A 15,966-nucleotide genomic window follows, 5' to 3' on the forward strand; every position below is an offset into this window, starting at 1 on the left:
GAACAAGACGTCACACATATATATTTGTTAAGTTTTTGTTTGTTGCTAAATTCTCACTTTCCAATGCCTCTTTCAAAAAAATATATATATATATATATTCTTCGTTAATTTGTTTATATTTGTGTGGGAGAGTGCTCTCATGAACATAATCCACAAAACTCACATAGTTTTATTGCTGTTCCCTTGGTAACAAGCAAACCCTTGCCCTTTTAGCCTACTGGCACTCGTGTGGATCGTACCACTTTGCGGACGTAGGGTGGGTGTCAGAAAATAGAAGTTAAAGAATGCCTACTTTTTCCCACTATATTATTATTTTAGAAATCAACTTAATGTATGAAATGTCTCTATACAATAAATTGCGCCTTACGCTCGGTTGAAACGTCATATGCTGAATTAATGGTTGTTTTCAGTCTTCGCATCGCACCCAGGGACACCCCTTTATCACACTGAACTGACGGTCGTACAGTAAGCTGTCAAAAGCTTGTTGCTTAAATCTGTGCAGCGCTACAAACTAAAGAAATTAGGTCGGAGACGTGGATGAAATAACGAGCGATAATTCTCATAACAGGGCGAGAAATAAAGAGGCTGTTGAGAAAAATTTCGGGAACACTTGACATATTGTTTTCGTTAGTTGGGTTGCCGTGTCCTAGCTGGTGCGTGATTGTCGTATCCTCTGGGAAGCAGCTCGTTCGTGATGATGAGGTAAGCAGGTCCTGTCTTTCTGCTACCAGTGTGGCTAATGCAAGCTAATGCATGTTAATGTGAATGTATTTCTGATTGGGTTGTAAAGCTGACACTTAAGCATCCTAGCAGTCTCAAACTGTGGTAATAAAACTGCGTGATACAAAATAGTGGCAGTTAGTTGACTGCCATTGTACTAGTAAGCCTTAAAGTATTTTCTTACAGCTTTTAATCGAATTACAGTGACACAATATGATTGTATTTGTTGTTATAGTACACCTACAGCGGTGCTTCCTATGTGCATTTCCTCGTTTACTCTGAAAATGTGACTATACATTAAAAAAAAAAAAAGTAGACAAAATGATTCCTACCTGGGATACTCGGAAGTGCCATTAAGACAACGCCATTCATCATATTGTCAGCAGTAAGTGGCTACACCCTTGAACCGAGAAGGATGCTGAAATTATTTAAATGTTACAATTAGAACTGAAAGATAACACACACAAAATAAAAAAGGCGTATTACTATTTACATTGCGTTATTACGGGTTTTTAATACCAGCATACTGACCTGCACCTAATCCATGGTATGGAGCTAATAACTCAGGCCTGTATTTATGATAATTAACTGTAAAGAGTGTTTAGGATATACACTTATGGGCTGCATGCTCTGTAGTCATGTTTGTGCAGAAGCTTTGTGCAAGCTTACAAAATAATTTATTTCACATGCATCATTGTTCATCCCTGCAGCAGCAAACTCTGGAGGCGTGGATCAAGTGTTGAATTCCACGTTCTCCAAGTAATCAGATTGTAATCATAAATAAATGGTCAACAGGAAGTTTCACATGGCAGATCAGATTCTTGTTCCCTATTGGACAATTTCTAACTGGGAGGGTCTTCCCAGAGGCCAGCTCCCAGACAGGAAGGGGGTGGCTGGAAATGTTTTAGTCAGAGCCTGGCAGAGAGTCTGTTTTTCTTGCTGTGAAGAGAAAATCTTTAGTCACTGAATCCATGGGACAGAAAGAAGGGTAAGAGTTGTTTTTTCTTGTCAGTATATTTAGAAGTCAGCAGCTTGAAAGTTGTGTCTCCAGTCTAGATTCCTGAAAACAAGAACAAGCATTTTAATGCCGAATGAAGTGAGAGAGGTCGGTTTTCCTGCTCTGTTTCCTGACTTGCGCCTAAAGGAATTTGCTGCAGCGTACTGTTAGACCAAGGTTTGCTGCAAAAGAAATGGAAGAGCAGCAGAGCAAAACAGCTTTTGGAGTGCAGTGTTTACTGATAGATTTAGTTGATCTTAGTAGGATAAAAAAATCAAATCATGCAGATTTAATCAGCTCGTGAGTTGTCCACCTTTTCTGTCTGCTCAGCAACTTCCTGTGTAGTTGCAGGTCTGACTACGCAGTTTGTGTTTGACTCCCAACCAGCTTAGCGGTATATAGAGAAGTAGAAAAAAATGAAGTGGCTGCAATAACTGTATGACTCTCATAAAGTGCAATTAATGGATCCTGATGAACAAACTTTGGTGCAAATGTGTCAATCAGAGTTTCAGCAAAACTCTGATTGTGTGATCTGGTGTCTTTATAAAATGCTAATGCTTTTATTTAGGCAGCATAACCTGGAAAAGAGTGAAATGTGTAGGCATAAAACATCTGTATTCCCTTTGGATTTCCCACAAAATGATAAGAAGGAGCTCCATGGTGAAAGATAAACGGATTTTTTTATGCCTGATTGCAAAATGTATGACTTGTGCTTTGCTGATTCAAACCTATTTTGTGTAGTTGTATGAGTTTAAATGGATGGCATCTGCCACTTCATTGTAATTCAGTTTATAGAGGAGGCAGACTAATGGCTTTAAATAAAGAGAGGAACAGATGTGAGGTGGTGAGTGATTTGCAGGTGTGTGCAAAGTCTCTTTTCTTGATAAAACGCTGACAGCTTTGTATGAGCTGAACTTGTATTACTTACAGAGGAGTTCTAACAATGTGAATTGTCTGCTCTGCACTATCGTCATGGGGGCATGTTGGTGCAGTGGTTACCTCACTGCTAGAAGGTCCTGGGTTTGAACCTGTCTTTCTGTGGGGAGTTTGTTCTCATATTTTACATAACATCTTAACGTATCTTAATATGCCCACGGAACAGACTAATGATACCGTAATCACAATTAAGTTTAATTTCAGTAATATCCCTGTTTTCTTTTCTTTCAGATTACAAACAGATAGTGCCTTTGAGAAGATATCTCCGACCTGAAGTTGGTTCATGTGCATTGCTGCCCCTCGCTTCTTTTTTAAGTTGCAGTCTCATGCACCAACACAGGATACCTCAGCTCAAGCCCTTTGTCGCTGGTTTGCACACTTTCAGCACCTAAAAGAATGAGAAATTCAAGCCATAAAATAGAGGATAACAAGACGGAGGCTACTGACCAGCGCACATACGACAGAGTAACAATCCTGTGTTGAGATCATTGTTCACTCTCTGTGGGCGTTCTCGGCTGTGGAGTATACACTGCAGTCTCTTGCTGTAAAAAACACAGTTGTTCTTGTTTCTAGGATAATTTTTCTTTGATTGGCTAGTCATCTGATTTTTCTGCTCCTTCTGATGGGGGAGTCATCTGGTTGTTTTAACAAAGAAGCAGACTGTATTCAGAGCTAAAAGCTGCGATTAGGCTACAGCTTCTGGAGAATTAGTCTTTCAACAATAAGAGTGACTTTTAAAAGTTGCTTTAAAGTTAAAACTTTTGGACATGGCGTTAAATATTTCTTCAGCGAGAGACACAAAATGGCTAACTCTGGAAGTTTGTCGACAGTTTCAGCGAGGAAACTGTTCACGCAGTGATGAGGAATGCAAATTTGCTCATCCGTCGAAGAGCTGCCAAATTGAAAATGGAAGAGTTATAGCCTGCTTTGACTCATTGAAGGTAAGACATATTAATGATCTTCTATTAAGTGTCAGAAAATAATGCCCCTGTATAAAGGAGTATGAAAGTAAACTAAGACTTGCTGTTTGCTAGCAGTGTAACTGTATAAGTTACTTATATGCTTAATAATGTAGCGCTGGAAGTACGTGTCAGTTATTAGTTTATAAAAGAGAAAGAAAAATAATTATTTCTTGGGGTAGAAAAATTCAAGCATGCTCATTTCCCATGTTAAGTGGTGATAATAGGGAAATCAACTGTTAGCATCACTGTTGTATAGTCAGGTGTAAGTTTAATATTGAATTCTCAGAGCCCCTCAGTGCATTAACCCCCCCCCCCCCCCCCCCCCCCCCAAGCATCCAGCCTCATTTCCCATATTGCTCTACTATTTGTGAAATCATGGGTAATACCACTATTTCCCAAAGATTGTACGGTAAAATCTAATCACTTATCCAGAGGATTTTGGTGAAAGAAGAAGAAAAAAAATCTGGCAGCCAGATGGATTACAGTCAGTTTATTCTCCTGCTTGCTCAGTTGCCCTGAATGAGGTGGGGGCATCCTTAATCCACTCTCACACATTCACCATCACACCAAAATCCTGCTTTGCCTCCAGGACTATCCTCTTGTTGACTCATCTCCTTACCACCTTGCTACAAGTTTATACATAGCTCGCCTGTAACTCCTGTGGACATGGGCCTGAATGCATTCATAGAATGAATCGACTTCATTCCTTCATATAAAAACATTTATTGTTCATCTTGATTATTATGACTGTCGGTGAGCTGCACCACTCTGCAGTCCGTCATCCCTTTTCATAAACTAATCATCCCTCTTTGGTATGGTAGGTCCAGCCTGCTGGCTGAAAAAGCGACCGGGGTCTTCATTCAGAAATCTAATTGACACATTCAGATGCCAACAGAATAATGGAACAACAGATTAATGGGGTGCATATCTGAAAGGGGGGGTTTATTAGTTCAGACATTGGCTTTATGTTGTAGATAAGTGGCACCAAGCACTTTTCAACTTATCAAAGTGATTAGAGGTTTCCATAATATTTATTTTACTGCAAAGTAGTCGGACAGAAAGCTGTAATTTCCTTTGTAAAAGATTGTATTACATTTTGCTCATAAAATATTAAGGTGAGAACAGCTCTCTGCTTTGAAAAGAAAAGATACAACTGCAACTATCTGCATTACCTTCATATTGATTAATATGGAAATTTAATTATCATAATTATAATAGATTTGAATAGATCCTTTCAAGAAACTCAAGAAAGAGTATAAATAAATTATATTCATATATAAAAATGATCTAAACTGATTGTCCTGTTCACAACTAAAATGCTTGTTTTATTTGACCAACAAGCAAATATTTTTCAAAACTACTTAATTTACTGTTACATGAGATAAACGATACCCTAAAATGCCTTATTTACAATTTTTATTTGTCAAATTAGCTGAAGATTTTCTAACAAATGTTCATTCGTTGCTTTAAATAAAATGTGCAGTTTAGTCAGAGCCAGACCAAAATGATTTTTCAACAGGGTACCTTAAGGGGAGTGTAGAGTTTCTACTGGAATTTCGAGAATGAATGTCAAGCTGTGCTTTTCCAATTTTTAGGAACTCTGTCTAACTATGTCAAAGTTTACAATGATGTTTTGTAGTATTGAGCCCTTGTTTGCTTAGTGAGAGCTAGCCATTCAGAGACGTGTTTTCCTCGTATTTTTCTGTTGGCTTTCCTGCTGACGTTGTTGCCATACGATTTTTGTTCAATTCAGGGTTGTGAGTGAGAAGGACATGTCAAAACAATTACTGTTAACTTTCCCATTCAAGTCATTCCTTGGTTGTTGTATTCTACATTCTACATGTACTACATTTTTTCTTTATAGATAAGACAAATTAATAACAAGTATTCAGAATATATATCTATATTAATGTCAGAAGAAATTTAAATGAGCAGACATGAGTCTAAGAACTTGAATATATAGGAGAGAGAACGCCCATCTCTTATTAGGTTAATATAAATGCCTGAGTGGCAGGGATGGCTTTGATTGGCTCATATTGAGGGTAAAATAAATAAATAAAGGGTTTTTCAGGTTTTGTATTTAGGCTTAAAAACAAACCGCTGAAATATACCACCGTTAAGTGAGTAAAAAAAACAACAACTGTGTAATTAGCCAATGCATGTTTTAATGCACAGTATATGCTGCACAAGTGTTGCATTCAAAGCTGATGTTCAGTGACTGTGCAGTGAATGATTTTGCATAGTAGGTGGGTCGGGTAGGATTCAGAATTGTGTAGTCTGTGAAATTTTCATGGGAAAAATCATTTAACCCGCTGATTAACACTTCTGAGTACCAGCTCTGATCTGATCTGATCTATGAGAGTCTAAATAAAGGATGTAATGCATCACATAATCTGCAACAGTTTATTCTTTTGCATTTTTCAACACTAACTGTCTGCACTACAAGTAAAGTCTTGTGCCTGACTCAAGAAAATTTTGACATCCATCATTGCAATGTAAAATGCTTTATTCTAGCCACGACTAGCTGTCACATCATGCAACACAGCACCGCTGACAGTGGAGCCTGAGTGGGAGAGCTGTGGAGAAAAAACATGTTGACGATTACATTTCTTTGAGACAATCTTACAGGATTTTGATGAAAACAAAACATTCTTTTTTTTTTCTCAGTCTTTTGATTCAGCAACATTTTTATTCTATCAGATTGTAAAATGTCTTTATGATATGAATGAAAATGCTTCTATTTCACTTTATATTTTCTCTGAATGCAGGGCAGATGCTCAAGAGAAAACTGCAAGTACCTTCATCCACCTTCACACTTAAAAACCCAGTTAGAGATAAATGGGCGCAACAACCTCATCCAGCAGAAGACTGCAGCAGCTGTGCTTGCCCAGCAGATGCAGCTCATGATCCCTGGACCCAGCCTGCAGCCTGTGGTAAAGTCCTGGTTCAGGAGGAATTCTAAGTCAGTGTGATGTTGATGGATGGCATTCTCACACATAATATGTATGCTCTTCCCTCATAGCCAACATTTACGCAGGGACTTGGCACAAACGCTGGTCTTGGTTATGGTTCATACATGACACCATTAAGCCATGGAATGAGCCTCATTCCTTCAGACATCCTCTCCAGCACTCCGGTTCTTGTTCCAGGGAGCTCACCTGTCTCAGTCCAGTGCTCCTCCTCTTCCTCCTCCTCTTCCTCTTCTTCTCCCTCACAGAAGCTTCAGCGTTCAGACAAACTAGAGGTATTCATTCATTCACACCAAGACGTGACTTCACATAAAAATACATTAGCGTTTATGCGGTTTCACATGATCTGGCTACACAATTAAAAGCTGAACTCCTCTTGCTCCTCTCAGGTGTGTCGTGAGTTTCAGCGAGGAAACTGTGCAAGAGGGGAGACAGATTGCCGCTTTGCTCATCCCAGTGACAGCCCAATGATTGACACCACGGATAACACTGTCACTGTTTGCATGGACTACATCAAGAGTCGCTGTTCCAGGGAGAAGTGCAAGTATTTTCACCCGCCTGCACACTTGCAGGCCAAAATCAAATCCAGTCAACAACAAGTCAATCAGACAGCAGTGGCAGCACAGGCCGCAGCTGCAGCTGTGGTAAGTCAGAGTGTTATGCTTCTGATGATTGATAAAGTGTTCATCATTGTTCTGTCTATGAAATTGCTGAATGTGGAGTGCTGCATATTTGTTAGCATTTGTAATGGTACGTTCAGTGAAGTTGAATAGAAGCTCTTCTCAAAACTTTAAGCAGCAACTCCTGAAGTAGTTTAATATCAAAGAAATGCACCAGTATTTTTTAAAATAAAACTTCTTAAAGGTCACAATATTGATTTCCTATGTAAAACTTCAGACAGTTGAATCTGACACCTTCCTCTCACAGATTTATATGGTCTAAAGCACGAGGATGCAGTTTTGCATTTGGAGGTTTTGCATTAGAGCTGCGCATTATTTTCTTTAATTTAAGAACTATTGAGGGTTATACACTGCCTAATTTGGGGCATACATCAGATGCTTCATATGCGGTACACATATATTAAGTTAACTGAGAAATGTTCCTGATGGACTGAGCTGCATAAAGCAGTGCATAAAACAGACAGATCTATTACATAGTCTTAGCAATTTTAAATTGATCCTCTTCATTAAGTCTTACAGCTACAATTTTTCTTGGATTGTTTTTAAATTGCGTCATGAAGTAGCATTAAATAGCCTTTAAATGTAATGCACAATCAGGCTTCTCACAATTTCTATTAACTTTTCTTTAGTGCAATTAAAGCCACATTGGCTCACTAAATTATGCTTCTTTGGCCTCCATTCTACTTAAAAATCATGTCTAGCATACATAATCTTTTATGGTTAATTCTTTTCCATACATTTTTATTTAGGTTGTAGTTTAAGTTGTTAGTTGTTCTTATGTACTGTACAAGTAATTCACTCAAAAGCTTTAGTGTGAATGCAGTAAATGGAGCTCCACATTCTGTGCTTTATGACATCAGGTGCATGGTTGTTTTAGCTTTTGATTTGTGGTACTGCCTTTGCTACCTTCATAAAACCAAGCCATCTTTCATTTAATTATGAAACTGTTAAGTGCTTGCTGTGCATTATATCAGTATCCTGCACTTGGAGTCATAAAACCAGCGTGTTCCAAAATCCTATTGTGTGCATAGTTGGTTTTGTTAATATTTTAATATCTTTCATTTTAAGCATTGTTCTCAAACTTTACGTATAGTTTAAGGCTATTGCACCCTTGTTATTATAATTCTTTGTTGCCAAAATGATTCATTAACTGTACATGTTGACCTACTAATTAAGGAATCTTTAGTTTAATGTGTCCTTACTGTGCATGAATATTGTGTTTTATGTGGTATACTACATTCAGGTTATTTTTTGTTTTGTTTTCCCCTTCTCACCTATCCACAATGCTGTCCTCCATGATGCACCTCTGCTTGCTGTTACCTGTATGTTAATACGCTTGAATCCCATTGGCCCACTGCCATCATGTGCTCGCTGCCTGCTATTAAAAGACTCAGTCGACTGCCAAAGCAATGAAGCGACCCCTCGAGGCAACTGTAGACCTGGTACTTTCACCTTTTGCTTTGCATGTAGCTATTAATTGTACTGTGAGAACTTTTCATTTTTGTGATTGGAGTTTACGGCTTCTTCAAGTCTTATATTGCCCTTCTGTACATGATCTGTCAGCATGGGTATTTTTAAGTGCTCAAGTTGTCAAATAAGTTTTGGTAAATACATTACTCCAGTCATATCTGTGGTAGTTTTTTTTCATTGTGTCATCTTTATATTTTAGTCATGTGTATCATTTTTTAAACATAAATACTAACATATCCTTTTAAAGGTGTGCGTAACAGAAATATGGGAAGTGTCTTATTGCCTCTTGTCCCTTTCCAGGCCTTTCCCCATAGTGTTCTGCAACCCCTACCAAAGAGACCAGTTCTTGAGAAGAGCAGCTGGGCCGGCTCTCTCCTCAGCCCCAGTTTGTTGCACTACCAGCAGGCTCTGGCCAGCTCACAGGCTCTGCAGCAGCCCACTGCAGCATTTTATCCCACAGGTGAGCTTCCAAACCTGCTATGACTCCATGGCTGAGCTAGATTTCCGTGTCTGTCTCAGTGCTTATTGCCGTCAGATAGTGTTCGCAAATATCACATCATGTATTACTGTTACTTAACTGAAGAAATTTGCAGGATCACCAGCACTCCTTGTGAACAGGTCTGTTATATCAAAGCTTTCAAAAAGGGTGTGACTCTTAATCCTTACACTAACAAGTTTTTGACATGTCACTGCAAGATTCTTGGCTTTATCATAGCTTATAATTAAACTTTGTTAAACTCATATTACGAAAAGTAAGTTAATCCAGTAGAACCAGTAAACTATTATAACGAACTATTATGACCTCTTAACAACCAGGGCAGGTTCTTCAAGGCAACAGGTGTGCTATATGTCAGTTGGCAAGTCATGGTCATAGACACACCTATATGGGGAGAGATTTGCCTCAAAGAATTACGAATGTGTACAGTATGATACACACGCGTAAACTAAGATTTACAAATGCATACATTTAAACCTGACTAAATACTGATCATTTACACACAATTTGTTAAGTTCAGCTTCACAAATCGGATAATTTTCTGTGTATACAAATGTCTAAAACTACATGTAACATCCCTCTCGCTCACTTACAAAACCATGTGAACTAATCGCCTAATATGCACAGATCACATCGCATGCACACGTGGGCTTTTGAGACACATTTCACAAGGTCAGCTTTGCACAGATCCATATATGTAAGCTGTGTTCATTTTCTGGTGTAAAATTGGGATTTCCTCTGTTTTTTTTGTGGGGGGGGGGGGGTCTTGTGTGTCATACTGTACATATTTGTAACCTTTTTGAGGCAATTTCTCTCCATACACCTACACCTCACCTAATGCGACCGGTGTAAATGTCTGGTTTGAAAAGGCCTGTTTGCTTGCAGAAATTTCTCTTAAATGTATTCTACGTTAATGCGCCTGTTTTGTAGATGGAGTGTGTTACTCAGCTTGTATCCATCTGAACAAAATAATGCTGCATTAACACAATGGGCCTGTTTAATAAAGTAAAGATCTGTTTATGTGGGCTTACACCAGTATTGACCATATTAATATATGTCGATTTTGATAAAGACCTTTTCTTTTTTCACCTGTAAATCACACAGGTTCTGTGTTGTGCATGACTCCAGCTAATGGCATTGGTAGGTGCCTCCTCCATGTTCTTCTTTAACCATGTCCTTTTGTAGTAAAGAATACATTACTTTGTCTGGATAAGGTAGAGTATACTTACTATTAACGGATGAGAAATCAACCCTTTGAATCAGGAAACTGGATGAGAACAACAACTGAAAAAAACAAGAGATTATTTTAGTTTTTTAGTAAACATTTTTAGCTTTATGTTTCATTTTTTGCCTTTCTGATCAGATCCCTGTATTTATATATGCTTGTAAAATTATTTTAAATAATCAAAGCACAGTAAAGAAATGTAAGCACTTTTGGTTTATTCTGGATTGTGATTAGGAAATTTGATCAGCATCCCATAGATTTACCTCATAGTTTATGCACTTTAATGTTTTGTATTAATAGTAAAACTCTGTAAATGTTGTATTTAAAAAACAAAACAACAACAAACAAACACATTGATCACCTCTAGTGGCATAGCTTTACATGCCATATCTTGTGGGATGCCAGATTATGGACAGATTTCCTAATTTTATCTCTTATCAGCCCTCCTTCTATGTTTTTCCCCTGCTGTCTCGCTTTGCTGTGTGATCACATGCCATCTGCTGGTCTAACCCAATGATGGCTTGCTGCTAATGTCATTTTGTATTTGCTTGGCAAGAGAGAGAGATACATTGCTATGGTTACCATAATGCTCCACCTCCCTTTTCATTGCTTTCATGGTTCCCTTCCTGAAAAAGTCCCCATGATGTACAGTGCTACGCCTGCTACTGTCTCTGCAGCAACTACTCCCGCCACAAGTGTCCCCTACGCAGCAACAGCACCAACCAATCAGGTTTGCTCCTTTTTAAAGCTTTCTGTCATAAATCCTTGAGCTCTAAATAAGTGCTTCATCTTTCAATCAGGGGAGTTGCTTCATCAGCGTAGATATGCCCGGCTTGCATTGCAGCATTAAGCTTTCGTGTACCTCGTAGACCAACTACGCTGCATCTCATCCTTTCCTTTAGAAACAAAACATATTTCTAGCTCTTCCATCTGCAAACTGTGGTGTCGCTTATATTCTCTATTGCATGTTTTATGCTTTGGTTGATGTCAGTGTCTTTTCCAACACAAGCTACAGTATATAGGACTTAACCATACAGTTCTTGATATTGGTTATGCTGACTTTCTGTGTGCAACGTCTTAATATAAGATTTTTATTATTCATGTAATAAAAAATATTATTCATATTTCCTTAATTGGCTAGTTTGAAACATTTAATATTAGGATTGACAGAGTAAATCTAAAGTATTTGGTATTCTTTACTTTGATTATTGTTGTCCCTTTTTAATGTTTAATGAATGAAGTCATATGCACATACGGATAAGTTAGTGTTTAAACTTTGTCATGACCACTGGCATAAAAGTGTGGAGCTAAGTCAGAGTCAAAAGTTTTATTCATTTGAAAAGTCTTTTGAAACAAAAACTGTTTAAAAAAAAAAAAAAAAATATTATTTTATTTTGAATAAATTTGTTTTCATGCATTTTTTTAATTAATTTTGTTAGAGTTTATGTTTATTTTTTTATTTTACATCTGATTTGATCATTTTCCAATTTTTAACCCTGATTTTGTGTTGTGGGTATGTATGAAGGGGGAGAGGTGGGTGTAGACTGATGATTGACAGCTTCTGTGTCACGTTGGTTACAAGTTTAAAATGAGCATTTTGATGGAAGATGGTCATCGCTCCTTTACAGGATGCTGCCGGCACCAGCCAACAGGTAAGAAACATGGTTTCCTGGATTATCCTATGATTGACTATATTGATGAGTGAATGTTTGTAACATATTGATATTGCAGGTGCTATGAACTCTTTTACATTAGGTTTAAATAAGGTGGGGGGGATTCTAATTTCAATATAATGTACACAAATGAACAGGTGACTTTTATATTTCTCTAGAGTTCATAGCTTTTTTGCAACCTACCACCCAATCAGATAACAGTATTCCTTGTTGTAGGGGTAATTTTTTCCCCCCACATGTATGTATATCAATATGTTTCAAATATTGACCCATCAATATAGTCCATTATAGCACAATCTGAAACTGTGGCTGGTGCCGGCAGCATCCCGTGAAGGAGCAGTGACCATCTTCAGCCAAAATGCTCATTTTAAACTTGTAACCAACTTGACACAGGAGCTTTCAATCACTAGTCTACACGCACCCCTCCCCTTTGATACACAGCCACAACACAAAATCACGGTCAAAAGTCTAACACTGGAAAAAAGGGTTTGAAGTTGATAAATAGTTGAAACTGTTTTTAAAAATGCATAAAACAATTTATTCAATGTGTAAAATAATTCATTTGATTGTTTAAACACATTTTTTAATATCAAAACGTATATTTTCAGTTCCAAATCACTTTTGCAAATCAATAAAACTTTTAACCTTAAATTAGCTCCAAGGTCAAGCCCCATTTTTACAAAACTATGTATCAAGAGGATAAAATTCATTTCACTTAAACTTTGTATTTTCATATCACTTAAGAGTGAGAAGTGAGTTCCTTAATAATCTTTGTCTTGTAACAAAGGCGATTGTAAAGTATACCTGTTGTGTGAAACTACTCAGTGACTTGTCTTTGCCTCCGAAACAGATCATCCTCAAGTAATCGCCAGAAACAGAAGCCAGTGCCGTGTTGCTGCTGTTAAGGGTCCCGGGCAGCCGTTCTGTAAATATTCTGTTAACAATACACACAAAATACAAGAGGCTGCATATGGATAACATCACCGACTTTATCTGACATTATGATGATGATGATGATACATTACATGCAGTTATAATGAACCTCTATATTATACTGTAATAGGTGTCAGAGAGATTGTTATTGTACACGCCTTTGCACCTGCTAACATGCACCTTCAACAATCAATGTGCATTATTTATTTGTTTCCTAAACTAATTCTGATAGGGTTATGAGTGCATTTAGCCACCAATCAAACTCAAATACAATAGATGCTACAGAGAAGTAAACTGGCAGTAGTGGCATAAAACTAAACAACAGAAATGTTTTAAATAATGTAAATATTTTAATCAGTTCTCAGTCTGTAGACAGTACCTGTTAATGTCAGGTGTAAAGGCGTCCTATATTGTAGATTATATTGCAGTTTTATCATCATCATATTCTTTATTGAATGTGTTATTTAAACTAAGAAAGTTTTGTTTTTGATGATAATGATTGCTCATCTAGTGCCAGATTTAACTTTTAATCAAAGAGAAAAGCACTTAATTTAACTTTAAACTTAACAGAAAATTGTGTATATAAAAAAAATGTAATCTAACAGCAGGTTTATGGATGTCCCTTTAAAATGCTCTGAGTCCCTCTATACTTCACCCAGAGTAATGGATCAGTGCTCCACCTCCTGGTGTGCCTTTGCATTACATATACAGATTGTTTTCTGTCTTTTCTGAGAGAAATGAAATGTTTTATCCATTAAAAGCAATTTTGTTTTTCTAATTTAACACCTCTTTAGTAAATGTGCATTATTGCTCAAGACAATTGCTGACTCACTGATGGATCTGTAAATACTTTTCACTTGTTCAAGTTGATATAGCCTCCACAGCCATGAAAGTCAGCTCAGTAAGAGTATGAAATTACTGCTGCTCATATTCAAACTAAAGCTCTTGTGATCCTGTGAGGGTTGCGTGTTGAGTAGTGTCTCAACTGTTAGTCTTAATGTTGCAGTCACTTGTCAGTACTGTATTAATCGAAGGTTACAAGTGCCTAAACAGTTGTGCATGCAATGATTAAGTATATTTTAAAAGGTTTGTGTGGAAAAACACTCAGAAAATCTATTCCACTGAAGACATATACATTAGGATTAAATCTACGTGTTTTTGCAATACCATGTAAATGCAGTGGTATTGTGTGTGTGGACCTGTTAATTAGACTTACAGTTTGTTTTCACTGATGCTTTAATGTGTATGTTATTGAATTTAATTTGATTTTCTTTCATTTTTCGACAAGAAATTTGCAAAAAGGGCAAAATACTTTTGTAGTAAAGTAGAAGGAAACATTTGGTGACATGTAGTCATGAGAGATTGACACGGCATGATGCAGTTACTCATTGCTGTCTACTATTTAGCAGCAGACAGGGTGGGCATTGTGTCTGATTAAGAGAAATATTGTTTCTTTCTTTTATTAGAATATTAGTTATCTATTTTGCAAACAAGGTGTACAAATAGAAACCTTTCATTGAATCTTTTGCATTTCTTCACTTTTTTATTATATATTTTCCTTGTGATGTTTTACATGTCAATAGAATTTACGAGCATAATTTTACTGGTGTAACATTAGTTCAAAATAGTTTTAACATGTATTATTTTATTTTGTGATGAATGCAATTTATTAAAATTACTTTAGGTCTGCTGAGGGTTTCTCAAAAGACCTTGATCTGTTAGCCTATTAAAAGCGGTCTTGTGTCCAGGGATTGATGTTGGACAAAGGAGAAACTTAAAGCAATTCATCCTTTTTGCTGCCTGTAAGGGACAACAAGCCTTTGTATGACCAAGGCCATAGGATTGATTTTTATGTACAAAAGTGCATCAGAACATGTTTTCCAAAAAAGAAAAGAAGTCATTTTCATAGTGGTGTAACAGTAGTTTGTCATTTATTGTCTGATTTGCTGCTGAGGGCAATCCCAAGTTGCAGTGATGAAAACTGTATTTTGGTAGGTGGTAGATTAGCTGTATCTCCTCACAGTAATTAGATTACTTGGAAGAAACTTGGATATTTAACTTTATTATTATATGGTGAAACACTGTGGGTAAAACAGTGCATAAAAGAGAACTTTTGAAATGTTAGTTTTGTGTTTGTTAAGGCTTCCCCCTGCATGTTGAGCACCAAACTTAAAAATGTATTTGGCTTTCAAAATATAATTGCTTTAAAAGTTTAGACTGCTATTAGACATACAATATTTCCCCACTTATTTATTTTACTTAAAGGCATGTTTTTGAATGTTTGTGTTATGTTATGGCAAAACGTTTGAATGTCATGGATCCACCTGCACACAGAGGTTGTTTGAGATCTCGCCCAGTCAAAAAGATGTGAACAGTAAGAATGTTTGGTCTGACTGACTGATGGAAACACTTCTCATAAGCACTTTTTCTACAGTCAGACAACTGAGAAGACAGGCTTTGTGTGAACTTTGCCTTACCTTTGGTGTATTACTGAGTCTGTATTTGTTCACTAATTATGATTTCTATGTCGCTTAATAAATAGAATAAACTTCACTGAACCTTTCTCTTAAATTAAGATACACACATTTCTAACATGAGGACATTATTACATTGTAACGACACCTGAAATAGCTGATATTGATTGGCTTGTGGGGTTGGCTAGCATATAATTGCAACCTGTCATATTTAAACACTGAAGCTTCTGGTTAAGATGTCACGCAACAGCTATTTGGATCCATCCTGGTCTGAATGCAAACATTTTCCCCAAAAGTAATTGTGTATAATTAAACATTTCTTGTGGATATTTTTTGTTCCTGTAAATTCTAAATTGTGTACAATCTGATATTAAATATACATAAATAAATATATGAATGTCGTGTAAATGCCATCCTGTGAGCTCTGTTTA

At 37.0% G+C, this 15,966-nt stretch overlaps 1 protein-coding gene and 1 long non-coding RNA gene across 9 annotated transcripts; one reads left to right on the plus strand and one right to left on the minus strand.

Moving 5' to 3' along the window:
- The first annotated feature begins 431 nt into the window (after window positions 1-431).
- On the plus strand, window positions 432-15,943 carry LOC146500642 (muscleblind-like protein 2a). 8 transcript variants are annotated; one of them, XM_085134439.1, is made up of 10 exons: window positions 432-702; window positions 2,885-3,594; window positions 6,384-6,548; window positions 6,638-6,859; window positions 6,974-7,240; window positions 8,659-8,706; window positions 9,035-9,194; window positions 10,335-10,370; window positions 11,091-11,185; window positions 12,979-15,943. In XM_085134439.1, the coding sequence occupies exons 2-10, from the start codon at window positions 3,421-3,423 to the stop codon at window positions 12,991-12,993; spliced, it is 1,182 nt and encodes a 393-aa protein (XP_084990565.1). In that variant the 5' UTR covers window positions 432-702; window positions 2,885-3,420; the 3' UTR covers window positions 12,994-15,943. The 8 variants fall into 8 exon arrangements, with proteins under 8 accessions (XP_084990565.1, XP_084990567.1, XP_084990566.1 ...); XM_085134441.1 differs by having other exon boundaries at window positions 11,133-11,185; XM_085134440.1 differs by having other exon boundaries at window positions 433-702; window positions 6,974-7,228; window positions 8,653-8,706.
- LOC146500643 (uncharacterized) lies at window positions 7,229-13,048 on the minus strand. The gene is made up of 2 exons (XR_014869684.1): window positions 12,933-13,048; window positions 7,229-10,514 (listed from the first exon to the last, which is right to left on the minus strand). It is a non-coding gene; the product is annotated as an uncharacterized LOC146500643 (long non-coding RNA).
- Window positions 15,944-15,966: the final 23 nt, after the last annotated feature.

This window comes from Neolamprologus multifasciatus, chromosome 16 (genome assembly GCF_963576455.1).
Source record: "Neolamprologus multifasciatus chromosome 16, fNeoMul1.2, whole genome shotgun sequence".
Lineage (NCBI taxonomy): Eukaryota > Metazoa > Chordata > Actinopteri > Cichliformes > Cichlidae > Neolamprologus > Neolamprologus multifasciatus.